Source organism: Pseudoliparis swirei, chromosome 18 (assembly GCF_029220125.1).
Source record: "Pseudoliparis swirei isolate HS2019 ecotype Mariana Trench chromosome 18, NWPU_hadal_v1, whole genome shotgun sequence".
NCBI classification, from domain to species: Eukaryota; Metazoa; Chordata; class Actinopteri; order Perciformes; family Liparidae; genus Pseudoliparis; species Pseudoliparis swirei.
In genome coordinates, this window is record NC_079405.1 from 20,033,431 (window position 1) to 20,052,923 (window position 19,493).

The 19,493-nt window shown below is 40.9% G+C and overlaps 1 protein-coding gene and 1 long non-coding RNA gene across 5 annotated transcripts; both read left to right on the top strand.

The window, feature by feature from the left end:
• Positions 1-744: 744 nt before the first annotated feature.
• On the top strand, positions 745-17,057 carry usp48 (ubiquitin specific peptidase 48). 4 transcript variants are annotated; one of them, XM_056437539.1, is made up of 28 exons: positions 771-897; positions 1,375-1,512; positions 2,026-2,146; positions 2,342-2,483; positions 3,225-3,352; positions 3,904-4,028; positions 5,727-5,835; positions 6,151-6,284; positions 6,407-6,492; positions 6,903-7,082; positions 7,367-7,504; positions 7,710-7,859; positions 9,496-9,696; positions 10,087-10,198; positions 10,731-10,867; positions 11,514-11,588; positions 11,707-11,831; positions 12,023-12,145; positions 12,379-12,440; positions 13,127-13,237; positions 13,496-13,626; positions 13,797-13,903; positions 13,985-14,092; positions 15,255-15,437; positions 15,567-15,692; positions 15,801-15,849; positions 15,941-15,967; positions 16,382-17,057. In XM_056437539.1, the coding sequence occupies exons 2-28, from the start codon at positions 1,379-1,381 to the stop codon at positions 16,402-16,404; spliced, it is 3,147 nt and encodes a 1,048-aa protein (XP_056293514.1). In that variant the 5' UTR covers positions 771-897; positions 1,375-1,378; the 3' UTR covers positions 16,405-17,057. The 4 variants fall into 4 exon arrangements, with proteins under 4 accessions (XP_056293517.1, XP_056293516.1, XP_056293514.1 ...); XM_056437540.1 differs by lacking the exon at positions 771-897 and having other exon boundaries at positions 1,019-1,512; XM_056437541.1 differs by lacking the exons at positions 13,797-13,903; positions 13,985-14,092; positions 15,255-15,437; ... (2 more) ...; positions 15,941-15,967; positions 16,382-17,057 and having other exon boundaries at positions 760-897; positions 13,501-13,620.
• Positions 17,058-18,304: 1,247 nt separating this feature from the next.
• Positions 18,305-19,233, top strand: LOC130208827 (uncharacterized). Its single transcript, XR_008834487.1, has 2 exons — positions 18,305-18,529; positions 18,771-19,233. It is a non-coding gene; the product is annotated as an uncharacterized LOC130208827 (long non-coding RNA).
• Positions 19,234-19,493: the final 260 nt, after the last annotated feature.

The following is a 19,493-nucleotide window of genomic DNA, read 5'->3' on the forward strand; positions in this document are numbered from 1 at the left end:
GATAACATGGCTGGCAAAATCCTTTTTGATACTAAAAGCAAAATGTATTAATACACCTTTGAAAGAAAGAATCAATCAAGAAAGAACCCGAGGAAATGTTAGATTTCAATGTGCTCATATATCACCACTGCTTAGCAGCAGATTACTTGAGTTAAACTTAGGCTAAATATGATTTGTTACATCATTGCATTGAGTCACTAACATTTAACAACATAGATAACCAACAGATTGAAAAGAGTCTCACATGTGCTTTGACTCTTCAACTTTTATTATGACTCATACTAACATACTTTGGCCACCTTTAGAATTAAAAACGTTGTATAACTATTTACAAAGACATTGCACATTTGAAAATGCTATGGATAACTGCACCACATCAAATACAGTTATACTTCAAGCAAATGGTCTAATATCAACTCAGACTCTCTTTTTTTAGCATAAATGAATTGTTATATATTGCAATTTATATAAATATTTCTTTTTCATTCCAATTTATTCAGATTTGGTCCTCAATACAAAGGACCAAGGCAGTATTCACATAATAAGACAACAGAACTGAAACACACTTTTCATATTGAAAGTAAATTAAAATACACACAGTATTGACACAATAAACTGTATTATTCGTGAGACAGCCGCAAGCAAAGCGCTGAAGTGCCACCATTGATAATTCGGACAGGAAAGCGGCCGCTGAAGGCTCCGCATGTATCTGACGGTTCCTTCCTCCAGTCACAACAAAGAGACGTCGGCTACGTCACTTGTTGACGTAGTGTTGATTTTGAGCGGAGAAATAATTTATTTATAAATTGACGCAAGGGCGCTAAATCTAAAATAAATCGTGAATAAAATGTGAAAATACATTAAATATTTTTGTTGAAGCAGCTGCACGCATGAAAGGTTCGATACTATTTGAACTTAACACAATAAACTCGTTACGTGAGGGCCAGGTAGCGTTGAATTGAAAATCCAGGGGAAATGACTTGCTAACTGCCGGTCGGGCTAGCTATGTTTTAGCTAGCTAGCTAACATTAGCAGGAGGGTAGTCCTTACTCCTGGCGTTATCCTGGACATAGTTTGTCGTGTTTCTTTGCTATTCCAGTGCTCTGTTTATTATTGCAATGTGTGGGGTGGTATGCTCACCCTTTACGTTCAATAGGGTAGTGAGGGAACGAGTGAGCTAATATTAGCTGCTAGGTTAGGCAGCGCTACAAAGCTAACTTCGTAAGATCCAAGCTGTGACATGTAGGAACTTACTTAGCCTCTCTTAGCCGGCTATGTTAGCATTATTGGAAACAGTTTGGCGAAGCTTAGACCACAGCATTGTTATTGTTTTTGCCTCTTATACCTGACTTTGTGGTTAACATTACGTCGTAGGACTATGGCGCCCCGCTTACAGCTGGAGAAAGCGGCTTGGCGTTGGGTGGAAATGGTGAAACCAGAAGAAATAAGGCTGGAGCATGTCGAGATAGCATATCGCGTCAATCTTCCGGCCTGCAAGAGAGGAACCTGCAGGTAACGTTTCGACATCTAAAAATATGTTTGAACAACGAGTCCTTGGTGTGCTTCTTGTAAATAATACCAGTAACAGATGTTTGATTCGATTTTAAAGTTGATAACTTAATGGCCACCTCTACAGAACAATGCACATTTACATCAGAAGTCTGATTTGTTTGCTTTCTTGTGGACAAACCTTCCTAGCATGCAGGGTAGCTAATATATTTTGTCTGAAAGGTCATGAAGATTCACTGCACTCTTCAATTCGAAATACTGCAAAAATAACTAGCGTTAATGTACATGATGTCAGACAGGAGGCATCCCAGTTATCACCAATTCATACAGTTTAAATATTACTAAAGTAAACTGCTCTGTGGCTACTAACTGTAAAAGGGTATGCAACTTTGCATGCAGGACATAACCATCTGCATGAAGTAGTTTGACATGACCTTTTAAAAAATAGATGCAGTTTCATTCTTCTAAAGCGGTTATTGGAACATGAAGGTTAATAATTATGACTTGATTTTGCAGGAGGAACTGCAAAGGAAATCCCAACTGTCTTGTGGGTATTGGTGAACAGGCTTGGCTTGGGGATATTGATGAAAATGCTTTCCACAATATTGATGACCCAAATTCAGAGCGTCGTGACAAGGTATTTTTTTTAAATCTGCCACACATATTGCATATTATTTCTTCGCCTGCCTTTTTTTCTTAGATCACACATCTGTTGTTGGTTGACTGCTGAAGTCCTGGGAAGTAATCAAAAGTGCCAGAGATGGAAGAATATCTGAAGAGACAGTTTATCCTCTCTCTGTCTCTGCCTCCCTCTGTCTCTGCCCCCTTTCAGAACACATTTGTTGGCTTGACCAACCTGGGTGCAACATGTTACGTCAACACATTCCTGCAAGTGTGGTTCCACAACCTGGAGCTGCGTAGGAGCCTCTATCAGTGCCACAATTCCCGAGCAGAGGAACACAATACTGAGTCTGGTATAACTAGAAACTAAATACTGGGGATCCGCATGTTTTAGCTACTATTTTCACCTTCTTTTTTTGTACATACTTTAAGAAGTGCATGTATTGCCACCTTTCACTGTTATCTTTGGGTTTTAATGTCTTAATCGGTCACATTCAAGCTTTCTGACCCTGTGCTCAGCAATTCTGAGTGCAAATTATCTACACAAATTCAATACTGTTGTTGACATCACTTATCTCAACAAACCAAATGCAGATCAAATCATTTGACCAGAATGATGATTTATCTTATCCTGACATGCATAAGATAACAAGTCAGGTTAATGCAATATTGAACATGTTGGGCCTAAACCCAGCTATAATTGAGTAACATCACTCTAACAATTTAATGTTAATTCAATTATTTGACTATATTAGTATGTTCTGTACTAAGGAAACTCATTGTAACCCATTTATATAAAATTTGCTTCCAGACAGGCAAACGAACTGAGCAATAACAGCTGTCTTGCTGAAAGTATTACAAGTAATGTGAACTCAACATCAAGATATCCATGATGTTGGTTTGATTATTTTGTTTGCACAAGGGAATTGGCAATCCAGAGTGTTTCCTCAAATATTGTTATTAAACATTATTTGACAGCGCACCTATATAATGGCTCATGTTTGAGTATAATTGTGGCTAGTGGGACATTTCAAACTCATATGTTTGACTTTTAAATCATTTCATTCTCAGACAGACATCTCCTTCTCTTTCAGAGTACGAGCCTCAGTCCATCTGTGAGCACCTGCAGTATCTGTTTGCACTCCTGCAGAACAGCAACAGAAAATACATTGACCCTACAGGGCTGGTCAAAGCACTGGGCCTGGACACAGGACAGCAGCAGGTAAATCACTACAACAAACCAGGCAAATTATAGTAACTTTCATTGACAATCATCGTTGAAAGATGATTGTTTACTTTTCACGTTTTTTTCCTCATAAAAATTGTGTTCCGAATTTTCTCTCTTACGTCTCCTACTTTAGAACTGTGTATTATATCACATTAACACCTAAAACATACCACTCATCAGAAGTTACCAGAGCCCAAAGGGATGTCTTGAAATTGGATCAACTTTCAAACATCTGATTTTCAGGTGATCAACTACAGTAGATGATGATGACTATTAGTTTAAGGATCAGACAGCGGAATCCACACAAAGAATGGGAGTGACAGCATGTTTATTAGATGATAGGTTTTTGATGTTGTTACACTGCATTGAATTTAAACTGTAAATTGCAATAAATGTTTTGGGGTTAGATGGGGTTCCGTTATCCACTACGAGGGTTCAAGTATAGGCTGTTGTATACTGAACAGAATGTAAAGCCCTCTCAGGCAAATATGTAGTTTGTGATATTGGGCTATATAAATTAAATAAATGAAAACCTTTTTTTTTAGGATGCTCAGGAGTTTTCAAAGCTCTTCTTGTCTCTATTGGAGGACACACTGTCCAAGCAGAAGAACCCCAACCTGCAGAATGTCATCCAGCGGCAGTTCTGTGGACAGTTCTCCTACGTCACTGTGTAAGACTCAGTACTAAACCTGACACAGTTTTAAGTTTTAGCTTTCGTGGAAAAACTGTCATGATAAAGTTGGGACATCAGAACTCCTCAAAATGTCCCTACTTATATTTCGTTAACTGTGTTCTATTGCAATCAGAGGCCAAAGTGAGATGACTTTTGATCACTTTTCTGAATGAAGGGAGGGATGGAGAACTTTCCTTGTTGCTCATACAGACATGCTACTCTTCTCTCTCAAGGATTTTTAAAATTCTCGTTGTTCCCAGATGTGTTCCAAGTCGGAGGTGATTTAGGTCTTTTTATGGTCATCAATCATACAAGCGCAACCTCAGACAGGTCACTAGGAATATGAGCTTTGTGTCGCTGTTTGTTGAGGACCACAACGCAGATGTAGACAGACGGTCCAGAAAGACATTTCTAGGAAGGTTTAAGTGTATTAGAGGGGCAAAAGTTACTCTAAATACAAAACCGTGCAAGTACACGTGTCTCCCTTACTGAGACACGTACTGAGGTGTTCCTTTCTCAGGTTTGTAGAGTATACAGCTGATCGTTCAAGAGAGCAGATGCTTTCCAAACAGGGAGGAGGGAGGTTAGGTTTGTCCCAGTTAGTTAAGGATGACAGACCACACCACTCAAACACAAATGCGTTTCTTCTGTGATGCCCACGTGGCAGACCGGCAGTCCTGAAGGAGACTGTACATATTGGAAGGGACTTGTACTTTTGTCTTCAGCAGAGGCGACGAGACTTCCATCCCGTCTTTAAATTCCATATACCGGCCATGAGAGGTGATTAGCGTCAGTGCTTTATGGTTTCAGTTCAGTCCAACTCATTCTACATATTTACAGGGTGTTGAGGAAGATATGGGTCTATGCAAGTCTCACTTAGGTTTACGGCTCATTAAAGGGGACATATAATGCACATTTTCAGGTTCATACTTGTATTTCAGGTTTATACAAATATATGTTTACATGCTTTAATGTCCAAAAAACACAATATTTTTCTCATACGTCGCTTTAAAAAAAACTTGTTTTTATATAACTCTTTTTAGAATATGTCTCTTTAAGTATATTTTTCCAATATTGGCATTTGGTCTGAAGTATTGTGATATTTCTGAAGTGGATTTTCTAGAAGTGGAGATCAAACCAATGTTGCACTGAGACTCAGTCTTTTGAAAAACAATATACTAGCTGGGTCCTCTTGATCCAGAGTCTGAGAGACCCGTGTGGACTAGTCCAATTTACAGAAATTGGGGGTAAATAAAAGTCGGTGTTTACCGATGGTCCAAAGTCGAAATGCTCCGTCTCACATGACAACGTTGAAGCAGCGGCCCACTTTAAGATGGTAACAGCATAACAGCCATTTATTTACCAATAGAAGCCTTTTTGTTATATTAACAGCGTAAGCTAGTGTGATGGAAGATTAACAAATGTTATGTTTTTATTCATTTGGATAGGGACCAAACGCATGCAGGCATACAGCTATATTTAAAGTTGGAGTGATGCTAAGTATTAAGCCAGATACAAAGTGGAAGTTCAGGACTCCGACCACATTGAATTTGAATCATTCATATTCAAATTACACTTGAAAATGAATCATTATTCCAAAATTTACTCCATGTGCAAAATAATTTTAGCCCTTAATAAACAATCTGTTTTCTATGCTGTGATGAAATCGGTTATCTTTGTTTGACTGTCTTTCAGCTGTAACGAGTGTGGACGATCATCTGCACTGCCGTCCCGATTCTACGAGCTGGAGCTGAACATCCAGGGCAACAAGAACCTCACCGAGTGTGTCACAGAATTCCTGAAGGTAGCTTTCCCTTCCTACAGTCAGGTCTCCACGCCATGTCGTCTGTATGGGTCAGCTATTCTGCTGTGTTGTATTCATTAGCGGGTAGACCAGCTGCATCCGAACAGACACACCTAGTTTCTTCCTGAGCTGCTTCAACAAATATCCAATCTGTGCTACATGACAAACTGACCTTTGTAGGATGAACAATATTTTGTCTGTCGCTGAAACCCAGCGATTGTGAGGAACAGTAAATCAATTTATACGTCATGAGCTCTGATATATGTGTGTGTATTTGTTGTTTCACACTGGTTAACCGTTGTTGTGGTTTTTTAGGAAGAGAAGTTGGATGAGGATAACCGCTACTTCTGTGAAAGCTGTCAGACGAAACAGAGCGCCACTCGCAGGATCCGACTGCACAGCATTCCTCCAACCCTCAACCTGCAGCTCATGCGCTTCGTCTTTGATAGGTCCGCCATTGTAGTACAGAATAAGAAGTACTTTATAAATCCCTCATTGAGGAGATTACAGAGCCATAACATACTCTCTCGTGGTATGAGAAGGGTTTATTGAATCATCTTGTCTTCCCCAGGCTAACAGGCCACAAGAAGAAGCTCAACACCTTTATCAGTTTTCCAGAGCAGCTGGACATGGGGCCTTTCTTGGAAGGAACACAAGGTATTAGCAGTATGAATCTCTGTGACACACACTCACACACATTCTGCATGTTCCCTTAACCATCAATACATGCTTACATGTGTACAGAAGAAACAACATGTATACAATACCCCTTATATGTCTTTTTTAATTTAAAGAAATAAGACTACATCTTTTGTATACAGAAAGCACGAAGGACATTTTTTGACAGTCCTCAGCGTCAAAGTAGGCATCTCCATGTGGGTGATGGATTGCTATCGCAACAAGTTCTCTGCCTGATAAATATATATTCCTATTTTCTTGGCAATACATCGCTTGCTCGAAATCTACCGCTTCTTATCCCCAAGAAACATCAGACATTGATTTTTGATGACTCGTAAAAAAGTAATTGGGTTGATATTTGTGCGTCTTTGGACGGACTGTTCTTCCAGACCAGAAGTGTGTTTATGAACTGAGTGCGGTGCTGATCCATCGGGGCATCAGTGCCTATTCAGGCCACTACATCGCCCATGTGAAGGACGCTCGTACAGGCGACTGGTACAAGTTCAATGATGAGGAGATTGAGAAGATGGAAGGCAAGAAGCTGCAGCTTGGCACTGAGGAGGACATTGGTGAGTGGTGCTGAATGGACACTGGATAGTTCCACCTTCTTGTTATCTTAGCTACCTCATGTAGTGTCATGTTCTAGCAGTCTTGTTCAGTATTATTTTTATGGACAACAATTTTATTTTACTTTAAAAAAACATATTGTAAACCACGTGAAATGTTTAACAGAAGTCCAAGATTTATTGAAAATGAATTGAGTCTTACCATTTACCGAGTTGAGGTTCATGTCTGTATATGTAGCGTCTTTCTCAAAGTTATTGCTCTTTTTCTTGGTGTTTATGGTCTCTAGCTGAGACAGTGAAGTCCCAGACAAGAAAGCCAAAGTGCAGTAAAGGCTACCACTGCTCCCGAAATGCCTACATGTTGGTGTATAAGATCCAGGAAGAGGAGAATACAGAGCCCTCCTGTACCAATGTCGAGGTGCCAGGTGAGAAATCAATTTAAAACTAAGGTTTTTGTTTCATGTGTCCTTTAATCCTCGATGCAAACAAAGATGGCAGCTAGAAAAGGAAGCAGTGGCCATTTCTGGTTTGCGTCAAGGCATTCAGGCACGTCTCGAACATGTTATGATGTAAAAATACAGTCAAATTGCCTTGTCTGATGGTTTCTTGTAACTCTGTCCTGGCTCCCAGCCTTCCTTCAGAGGTTGGTGGACCAAGACAACCACAAATTTGAGGAGTGGTGCAAAGAGATGGCTGACATGAGAAAACAGAGCGTGGATAAGGGCAAAGCCAAGCATGAGGAGGTGAAGGAGCTCTACGAGCTTTTACCCGCAAGAGACGGTCGGTAAAAACATTCCCTGATCACCCACAGTCCACTTAACAAATGCACTAATGCAAGTGTACATGTTTGTTGTGACTTCAGTTCAGACAGTATAATTAATGGACAGTTAAAGTGATGGGGGGATATTGCTTAACCTGTACAACAACGCCCCTATCTGTATTAATTATTAAAGTAAAACACCCTACTGAACCAGGACCATTTAGCAAATACTGTGTCTTGGTGTTACTTTGCGTTCAAACCAAAAGCGAAACTATTTTTCGTGTCGCCCAAAACGCGTGAGTTTACTCGCTCGACCATTTGCTGTTTTCAAGCCATGAGCGTCGAGACGCTGCGCGAGGGGCGGGGCTTATCTCTGTGTCTCGTCTCGGTAAAGACCGTTATCATTTCCTTCATCCACCAGAATAACTAACCACTAGTTCTGCTTTATATTTGTCGTGGACATCCCACACACTAACGCCCTCGTGTTTGGGTTCATGACATCAGCTCACTCAGCTCGGTCACTTTCACCGATGAAGTTACTGTTACGTCTGAAAGACTTCCGCTTCCAGCGCTACCAGAGCGGAACTCAAGAGCTGATTGGCCCGAGTTCCGAGACGACCGCCTCAAAATTGAAATATTTCAACTCAGGGCGAAAATTGCGCCGCTGAAAACGCGCCGCTGTAAACGCGTCGGCCACACGCGTCTGGACGTTGACTTTTCATGGGATTCAGTCGCGCAAAAAAATTGTTTCGCTTTTGGTGTGAACGCACTTTTAGTTATATCAACAGTTTCCATTATCAGAGTTTTAAAAAAAGAAGTTGGGCGTTGATCAATACAGTAGTTTGATTCCATACAATTTCCATACTAAATATACTGTATATGGACATCCGAGGGATGATTTACAGAAAGAGATGTGTTATCATAGAATAGAAGTGGGCGATGTGACCTGAAACCTATATCACAGTACTATTAGAGGGTTTTGTGATGATGGTATTGTATCACAGTGTTCCAAAATTTAAATTGATACTCCACTCAAAACATGATTCTACCATTTATTACTCTACCGGGACTGTAAGGGAACATATTTTGAGATAACTAATGTGATTCATTCAGCTGGTAACAACAGCCATATTGTTTTCAGTTGTGAGTCAGCTGTATTGCTGAGCAACAAGGATCTCAGCATATTTGGGTATAAATGTTTGTTTTATTTCATATAAATACTGTTTCGTTTTCCAAAGTTGTTTTTACCTCAGCCAAAATGGGACTATACCACTTAAAATATTTTTCATCTTTTAAAAAATCTTAATCCACATGAAGAAATAGTTTGAAAATGTGTAGGATAAACAGTGGCGGACCAGTGCTGTATCAAAGACTCACAGCACGATTTGCCTATTTTGTCTCAGCAGAAATAAACAGTGAACCTGTTGAGGATTAACTTCTGTGTGGACCCCACATATGTTTGAGCTGCAGCAGTGTGTGTGCTAAAACCAAAACGTGTGTGTCTTTATCACAGTAAAGACCATGGTGCTCGATGTTGTAGTTGAACTTTACACCGGTGTCCCACCCTTGTCACAGAATGAGCGTGGATTTAATGAATCAAAATCCCAGGTCATATGTCTCGTAATGTTTGATGTGTCTCTTTGCTTTCCTCCTCAGGCGAGCCGTATGAGTTTATTCCCCTGGAATGGTTGAAGAAGTGGCTCGAGGACTCCACTGCCACAAAAGAGATCGACAACTCCCTCTTCCTTTGTTCTCATGGCAAACTGCACCCAGACAAGGTGGCAGATGCCAAGAGGGTTTCCCTTGAAGCTGCTCAGCTCCTCTACGAGCGCTACAGCGGAGGGCCAAGGATGGACGGTCAGTCAAACAGAGGGTTTGCGCTCTTTTCAAATCATGAGCTTTTAAAAATCTATCCTACAATCAATTTCAAAAATTATTTTATTTTGAATATGAGTATATTTACACAGTCAACGATGGGTTGTCTGTGCAGGCCGTTCACTATAGCTCAATAAAATAAAAAAAAGTGGTAATACTGAGAGGACTATTTAAAGAACCATAGCTAACTGAAGTGGTTAGTTGAAAGGTTTATTGAGCTTGATGAAACAACAAAAAATCATCATTGACTCAGAAGCATTTAGTAAATGTAGGAAACACTCTAGTTTGCAGTCAGAGTGAAACTTTCTGCTCAAACAACAGAAAAGGGTTACATGAACATTGAACATATCCCACCCATGTGTGTTTGTTCAGGCGCCTCTCTATGTAGAGAGTGCGTTGGCCAGCGATGCAGAGTGCTGCGGCTTAAGAACCAGCTCAATGAAGACTACAAGGAAGTGACCAACCTGGTCAAGCGCACGCTCAGGTAAAAAACACTTGGTATGAGTTGGCGTATTTGGTTTGTGGTGTTGCGAATCCAGTCAAGTTTAAAAGATAGATAAAGAAAGATAAAATCACATTTTAAAACGAATGTGGCCCACTAATATTCTAAATTTGCATATGTCGATGTGAAAAAAGCATCCCTACTGCGACTGATTACCTTGTAGCACTGAATGCACCATATGATGGGGTTTATACAATAGCCCCTTTCACACAGATTACACATTACTGCCATACTGCTTTGTTGTCTCCCTAATTTGCTGCCAGTTTAGGTTAGCTGCTAAATTCTGCGATTTTTTTATTATCTCCCTGTGGTTGGGGCACACAAATATCCCATCACCAAAGCGTCACCCCCTTTCCGTCGTCCCTTTCCACACAGATGTAGGCTGTGTGACTGTGGGTCGTTTGGAACCAGAGTGATTCCTGCATATGCGAGAACTGAAGTCCTCAAGGGGCCACACAGAATAACTATTGAATTTAATCGTGGGGATTTCTCACTGTATGTCTCTCTCTCTCAGTGGTGAGGGCTACTGGGTGGGCAAAGCATCTCTGCGTAGCTGGAGGCAGTTGGCTTTAGAACAGCTGGAGGAGGACGAACACGAAACCAAACACAGCAATGGCCAGACCAATGGACTGGGACTACACAGCAGCAAAGGTAGGAGGACTGGCTGGTTGTATTCATAGTTTCTTTTTGTATTCTGTCATATGCTGGAATGACCTCTAGAACCACAGTCATTTCAACTTGATGTTTATCAGTATGATGTTGATGTGCATACATTTAGTGGAAACCTAGTTGATGTGATTTATAGGAAACTGCATACACAATGCTAAGTGTAAAGCTAACATGATTTAAAGTCTCCAGTCATTCTAGTTGTTGAATGAAGGAGCACAGCGTAAATTGATAGGAGCGTCATACGTTTAGCAGGTATTTGGTCATAAACCAAAAATATAATCTTCTCTTAAACTTGATAGATGAGAACTTAAATGAACCTCAAACTTATTACAGTGCATTTGGAAAGAACATGCATGTGTCTAACGAATTCCATGGTTCCACAGTTAACGTAACACATGGTCTAATTCCCTGAAGCAATGTTTGCATGTTGTATAGCTTTACATAACAGCTATACCAACAGAGCTGTACTTTAAGTAAAGAGGCCCACTCTCACAAACGTCCTTGACAGAACTGGCGACCACTTGTTGTGGCGTGAATGCAGTGGAACCGGGGAGGGAGAGTGGGACATCTAGTGGCTGAGTGTTATCAATAGCACCATTAATGTCCCAGGTGAATTGTCTGGTTGTAGAGTTTGGCTCAGAGTTCTCAGAGGGCAACGGGGACGAGATGAAGACGTTCAACGAAGACATTGTCTGCTGTCACGGTACTGTCCCATCATCAGCATCTAGAATGAAGTTACAAAAGCAGTTTATGACACACCACCCATACTTTATTCTTAATATGTTTAACTCCTTAAATGTGTATGTGTCTTCCTGCTGTAGGGGCACTGAGTATTTTGGAGACCGAACGAAAGCTGGTATCCTCTGAAGTTTGGAGCAAGTTGAGGGAATATTTCTTCAAAGCCCCAGAATTCACCCAAAACCAAGACTCCTGTCTGCAGTGTCTGGTATGTAGACGTTGACACACCATCCAGTGTGGCACCACACTTGTTTGTCACTTAAATCTTTCACTTTTTATTTATACCTCTATGTCTGCATTGCTTTTTGTCAAAAGTATATCTCAGCTTGCATTAAAGTTTCAAGTGTAAAGGTGTTTCAATAAACAATGATAGAACATTTTGCCTTCCTGTGTGTGCAGACATTAGAGCAGGAAGAAAAGGACAATGAGGCTGTGAGTAAGATGATGGCCACGGACCAGAAGAACCAACTGATTAACCTCTTCAACGAGAAGAACCGGCCGACACTCAACAAGTGGCCTCAGGTAGATAGTCTGCCAGTCATGGCTGAATGTAACCACAATATATATATTTAAATAAATATATATCAATAAATTGTATAAATATATATTTATATATGTCTATATTTATATATACTTATAAATACATATATATATATCAATAAATTGTATAAATCTATATTTATATATGTTTATATTTATATATACATATATTTACATATTTAAAACAACTTAGTCTTCTCTGTTTGTCTCTCCAGGGCACAGACGTACTTTACATAGTCCCTCTGTTTTTTGTGGATGAGTGGAGGAAATTCATCAGGTATGTTTGTTTAAAGAGACAAGTGGAATGATCAAAATAATATTACTGTTGTCACAATGTCAAAGGAATGTCGTGGGCTCTCAGGAAACAAAAGGAGTAAGTACATTTCCGAGTTTTGCATCAATATCAGATGTATCATTAGTTGGGATTTAAATTTGAAGTGGGGCTGGTTGAGGTTCTTATCCACAGTCAGTGTTTTACCAAGAGACAGAAGTCGCAACACAAAACACAAGTGTAGGCAATACTTCAAAGGTGTAACTAAACTATAGGTGAAACCTTTCTATACTGTTCTGTCCCTGACGGAAAGGGCTGTCTGACAGTAAGATAAAGCGGATATCCATTTTATGTGGGCCCTTCTTTGGGATGTCTAAACACATTCATCTCCTGCCCCCAACCACAGCAGTACATTGATTTGCTCCCATATTCCAAACTCCATCTACTGTAGTAGTTCAACCTCATACAACCTCACTTAAAAACACCCGGAATATCCCTTTAAATGAATGTCATTAAAGGGGACCTTTTTAAAATGTTCCAGTCCCTATTGATGTTGAATCTGATGTTGTTTGCTTTCAGGGCTTTCTGTTAGAATCTTCCTAGGTTTAGGGAGTTTAGGGTTACAAAAATACTTTTTCTGTATGTTGAACTTCCAAATGCTAATTTTTCTCTCATCTGTGTGGATTTTAAAGGAGGCCCACTAAATCCTCTCCAGTGTCTAATGTGGGCAATACATTGCTGCTGTGTCCCCACGGAGGGTTCATGTTCACCTACGACTCGCTCATCAACGGAGATGGACAACAGTGAGTTCTGCATTTTTATATTCTGTATTTAAAACTTAATTACACCTAAATTGTATTTGCATGATAATTATGCTTCTAACAGTATATCAATAGTGGAACAGCAAGTAAATGTTGCTGGACATTACAACTCATACTTATAATTTAGAAGCTGAGCCAGTTGGAGGAGCGGCTTATCACTTAAACCGTGACAACCTGAACAGGTGTGCTTGCTGATTGGACGCTGCTGTGGTCTCATGTTGTGCTGTTTGTCCTGCACAGTGTAGCTCTGCTCTGGCCCAGCGAATGGGAAGTGATTAGCAGGCTCTTCATTGTGGACCAGCCAATCTCCATCCACTGCTTCAAAGAGACCACACTGAGTGGTCCAACCACACAGTACACTACTCAGCCTGGTAAGAGGCCCAAGTTAGGGAACACGGTTCACCGCAATAGTTTTACAGTGTTCAAAATGTCCATGTGTCGTAATACTTGTGTAGTTTGATATTTAAGGAGGAGCGTTGTTTTGACCTTGGCTTCTCAGAATCCTTGATTTCTTTCATATGGGTGTGTTCGTGTTTCTCAGATATCTGTTGGGAGTGCAGAGAAAGCTTCCTATTCCAGCAGCAGAGGGACCTCAGAGAGTACACCCAAGCCACCATCTACATCCGAAAGGTCATCGAAGACCAGAGGGTATGAAAAAAAACACTATTTTATTCATACACAATGTCTGAAATGAGATCCACATAATTCATCCTGTTGTCATCGGCACAGATGATAAAAGAGGCGACTCCGGAGCTGAATGCCAGCAGTTCTGAGGCGGAGGAGGAGAAGGATGAAATTCCAAAGGTGGATGGAGAGAAAGACCCAGACTTCAGCCAGGTAAGTCCATTTACCCATTGAAGCTATCGTAACCCCAGTTATTGGAGATGCCCCCGAAATTCAACCCGTCTCCAGGAGCATGGTTCCAGAGCCAATGCTGTGTGTGGAGTTGAGCCCGACTATATCTAGCTGCTCTATCCATCTCCTGGCTCTTTCACATAGCACACAACTCCGATACTTGTCCCCGGAGTGCTGCTCCATTTAGTTTTTTCGGGCTGAGCCAGGCCACCCCATGGGCAAGGGCCCACCAGACGCTGGCCAGGGAGCTCCCCTCCTGGGTCTGGCTCCGGTTTCCCTGGTCCGGGGGCGAGATAGCTAAAGTCTTTTTTTAACCGCTCTCAGTTTGGGCTCTCTCACAAGACCTGCTTACCTTGGGCGGATGCCCCGGACGACATAGCTCCCAGGATCACTGAGTCACTCAAACTCCTCCACGACGTTATGGTGGCGATTCGTGGAAGAGCTGAAAGATTATCTCTTGGATAATTGTTTCGCTGAAAATATATTTTACGGATTTTGGAACTTCTTGTATTTATGCTCAAGATAAGCTATTTGTTTACATACAACAATTATAAAGCAATGGGGATTCGTTTCTTCATTTGTTGTCTTTTTTTCTCACAAAATATCAAAAAGAACCAATATGAGTATTGAGAAGGAACTGAATTGATAAGCAGTATCGCTAATATTACTCGTATTGTTAACAATAACCATCCCAAGTAAGGCAGCTAAATAGTCGTAATGTAAAGAAGGCCAAACCTACGCACTCAGCAGTGTTCAGGCCGTCCTCAACCGTCAGTCTAAAGTATCACATTTTGCGTTGCCTCCTTTTTCCTTTTATTTAATTTCCTCTGTTTACATCATAATTATTATGCTCTTTGACTGCAGCTCTTGTATTTTGCTCTCTTCCTTTGGTTATACTTCTGTTTCTGATGTATGCCTGAGTATTAGTATCACTAGTGGGATGAGGAGTATCAACAGCCCATGAACAGTAAAAGCAGTAGAACTAATAAATGGTCCAGTACATACGGCTTAGCGGCATATTTGATCATTCTTGGTGTTATCTAAAACTTCTTACTTGACGTTTTGGATGTTTGAAAAGATGCGCAAGAGAGCATTGTCAGCCCCAGTGGCTAATATCAAGCTCTATCACACTACTCTCATCCAGTCAGAAGATGGTGCAAAGCGGCTAAAGTTGAGCGACGACAGCGAAGCGTCAGCGGCTGCAGCTCCGGTCACCAGCATGATCAAACTCGGCGGAATCAGGAGAAGCACCCGGCACAGGAAGCTCCGAGGGGAGAAAGCTCTCATCGTTTCAGCTAATCAGACACTGAAAGAGCTGAAAATCCAGGTGAGCGCTCCGGATTTCTGGATACAAGCCTGAAGCCTTTAAAACTAGATGTGATTGGAAGTCATGTGATTACAGGGAGTGAGTATTCTGTATTCACAAAGGCTGACTGCTGTGCGTGTGACCCTGTAGATCATGCACGCCTTCTCCGTGGCGCCGTTTGACCAGAACCTCTCCATTGATGGAAAGAGTCTGACAGACGACTCGGCCACACTGGGTAGTCTGGGCGTCATCCCCGAAAGCATCGTCTGTCTAAAGGTACTTAGACAGAGAAGATTTCACCACTGCAGCTTTCATCTGGACTCTCAATCTTTCTATGGGGATTACAGACATTTCCCCTTGAATTGAAACGTTATTTCCTTACAGGCCGATGAGCCAATAGCGGACTACGCTGCAATGGACGATGTGTATCAGGGTAAGTGCTCTTATCTTCCCCTCCTTTTATATTGTGTTTACTTTGAGAAACGCTACATTATGATAAATCGGTGTCTCATCTCCTTCCATAGTGAGAATGCCTGAAGAGGGATTTAAAGGTGAGCATACTTTTTCAACAATTTCTTTGAACCTTTTGTTTAATTACTACACCCAGCAGGAAGTTAACATCTCAGTTATCCACTGTAATGCATTAAAACTGAGACCTACCCCAATAATGAGACTAAATTCACTTTGCTGAAAAAACAAGTTTCATGTGGGCATCGATCTGGAGCTTCTGGGACCAAGCAATTGTTTTAACATAGAGTTATGAATCACACTTTATAATCGTGTATCCTCATTTATGATTTGACCTTATTTTCAGGGCAAACATTTTCTGAGTAGTGACCAAACGCTAGAGTTTTGATAACACAACCACAGGAAGTAGATTATTCATATTGTGGTAAATTCAAGTTTTTTATATTTTGGTGAGTTTGGGTTGTGATTTGACCTCATCATGCTGTTCCTCTCTGCAGGCACTGGGCTCCTGGGGCACTGATGAAAGCTTGAATTGGACAGATGAAATTTTAAAACAAAAAGGCTTGAACTTGTCAAGTGTGCATATATAAATAAGTGCTTTAATTTGTTTGTTTTTTACGTTTTGAGTAGGTTTTCTTTAATAAAACTGTGAGTATGTTCCAAAGCCGCTGATTTTCTCTACATAAGGGTAGCTGGCCGTTGCTATTTAAAACTCCTAATCATTCTGAAGGACTGTGTGGAAGTGGGTCTGATGCATTCTGAAGCTTGGCTTCAGTCTACTGTTACTCAAGGAAGTGGGATTTATTTTTGACTATTTTAAATTGTGGCAGAAGACAAATTGATGATGTTTTTTCTTTCGGTTATTTGGAAGCTGTGTTCTCACTGCAGAGTTTTTGGGTTTGTCAAAAGAATGCACGAGTAACTGTCAACTATTACAAATATACCTGCTATTAAATGTTAGAACATTTATTACCTCTACAACAAATCTATATCCATATACTCCATGTGGCGTTTAGAGATGCATAGCTACACGGTATGTATAGAGCTGATTCCTGCAGACGTTTCAGCAGTGCAGACTTCGAGAGATGGAAGTGAGAAACAGAATGCAAGCAGTGATATGTCCTGTTCTTTTCACTGTTATTTCTTATGGACAATAAAGTTATTTTCAAAGCACTTTGTCCTCACATACGCCTCATTATTAAGTGTTGACGAGAGTAAAACTCAGTGACATTGCGATTATTTCAGTCCTGTGAGGGCCAATAACGTATGCAACATCCGCATGTATTCAAAATGATTAATTATAAAGCTCACAATCTGTTCTCTACTCGTGTTCCTCTTCAGGTTGTAAAATTGACTCGAACATGTGGTGAGTTGTCCCGTTTGTAAAATGAAGAAAAGAAAAAAGAACACGGGTTTACTAAACGTCACATGGCACTGAGATCCGCTGCAGTCAGTTAAGCTGAATATTTACTGGAACATAAAAAGCATGTTAGATTTCATGTTTACATGTTTTTAATAGTTTCTGCTCTGAAAATGTAGTTTGTAAAAGTTGCAGATGTAAAGCTTGTGTTTTGTGTCGGAGTGACATGTAGACGAAGCAACAAGAGAACTGATTTCATATAGAACCATGCCAGTCGATTCAGAAGCACAGGTAGTCTGTTAATACTGTGTTTGTCTGCATTTTCCTGGTTAAACCAAGTGACTGCAGCCACCTGATGCCCCTCATCGCCACAGCAGAACAGCACATTCAACGTGTCGCCCTCCACCATGGCCATCATAATGGTTCAACTGGCGTTCAACTCGTAACTTTAAGAACATTAGGGCCTACAAGGATTCAAGTCTGTACCAGAGATGAATTTAGTTTGACTCAAACAAGCTGTCCCTTCCTCACTTGCAATACATAAGAAAGCCCTCTGGTCCAAACTATTAGAAGCACCCAGGCCCGGGGTGGGTAATATACACTTTTATTAATCCCCAAGGGGAAATTAGTTCTCTGCATTTAACCCATCCTTAGTTATTAAGGAGCAGTGGGCTGCGGTGAAGCGCCCGGGAAGCAACTGGGGGTTCAGTGCCTTGCTCAAGGACACTTCAACTTGCAACTAATGGGGAGAGCGGGGATCGAACCCACAACCCTGCGGTTGCAGGACGGCCCTCTTACCCCACTGAGCTAAAGAGCCGCCCAAAGGGAGAATCGGGAGAGTTCCCGGTGGGCCGTTTCATTTCTGGGCCGGTCGAGAATTTTATTTGTTGACATTTGTCACGTTAGTCCATCTTCTCTTAAAGTGGGCTACACACGTTCAGCATTCTGACACCGCAGCCTCTGCATGGGTTGTACCATGCGAGGAACTTCACCCCTCCCAAATAATAGAGTTGGTTCAGTCCATTATGGAACTCAACCAACTCAATTTGGGAGAGGAGAACTTCACCCCTCCAAAATAGAGTTGGTTCGGTCCTTAGCCGTCTTTTCCAAAAAGTTTTCTCAGCTACGGATAGCTGGGCCGGCCCGACCGCAACGATCGCGTCAGGGAGGATGGACGGGAGGAAGAGGGCCAGGTTGAAAAAAAGAAAGGCATTGGAGGAGTATGCTGCCAAATGTGCCAAGTTTACAGATTTATTTTCAAGAGGACAAACACAAGTGGCAACTGGTAAAGAGAGACAAAGGCCTAATGATTAGCAACATAACTATTCGGCTAACGTTGTAGCCTTGATTAATATCATTGTAGCGTTGTCAACCTATTCTCAAGCAAAATATTAAATTGAATTAAAATATTAGCCTTTTTATATCACCCAAAATATGGCGATCCATAGACTTTGCAAATATTGATATATACTATTGATATTGATATTGAAGTATGCAGTAATATCACTCTTAATTTTTCTTTGTAGCTTCGGAGCAGCAGATAAGACAGTCTCCTGCTGAAAATGATGAGCCCGACATTTGCAATGAGGCCATGACGACAGGGACAGGTAGAGAGGATAACAGTGGACACTATATGAATTAAAGTTATATATTCTAAGAAAGAGCAGTACAGTACTTGATGAACCAATATGCTTTTTTTACTCAGAAGTGGGTGTAGTAAAGGAGTAAGTCACCACTATATAATACTCATGCAGAAAAATGACAATGACCATGACAATGACGGCTCCCATGAGGTCTCACTCCAACAAATCTGGCCTACTGCCTAATCTGAGTCTGACACCCCTGCTACGCCCTTCTGCCTTTTTTAATGTTGTGCATATTTTTTGTTAACTTCTCATCTTAAGTGGATTATTATTGTTGTATTTAACCGTTACATTATTTGTTGGACCATGGTATTAATAAAAGAACTACAGGATAGTAAGAGCTGAACTGTTGCTTCATTTATCCAATTTCCACTATACCATGAAAAAAGTGGGCTGGTCTTGAGCCTGAAATTCCCGGGCTGAAAAGTGGCCCCACTCCGGCCCTGGAAGCACCACACTTGTAACAGTATGTATCAAGATGGATTGCCATAGCCTACACACAAATCACTGAAATATTATCACCTTGTTTGTTTGGAATTCTTTGTCATTTTTTCCATTCGCCTTTAAGTCTTAAGCTTCTTCTAGTTGTGTAGTTAACGTGCAAAG

Coding starts and splice junctions, on each gene's coding strand:
- usp48 (XM_056437539.1), top strand. CDS start 1,379: ATGGCGCCCCGCTTACAGCTGGAGAAAGCGGCTTGGCGTTGGGTGGAA. Junction 12,146..12,378: donor CACTCAACAAGTGGCCTCAG/GTAGATAGTCTG, acceptor TTGTCTCTCCAG/GGCACAGACGTACTTTACAT. Junction 14,093..15,254: donor AAGACCCAGACTTCAGCCAG/GTAAGTCCATTT, acceptor ACTCTCATCCAG/TCAGAAGATGGTGCAAAGCG.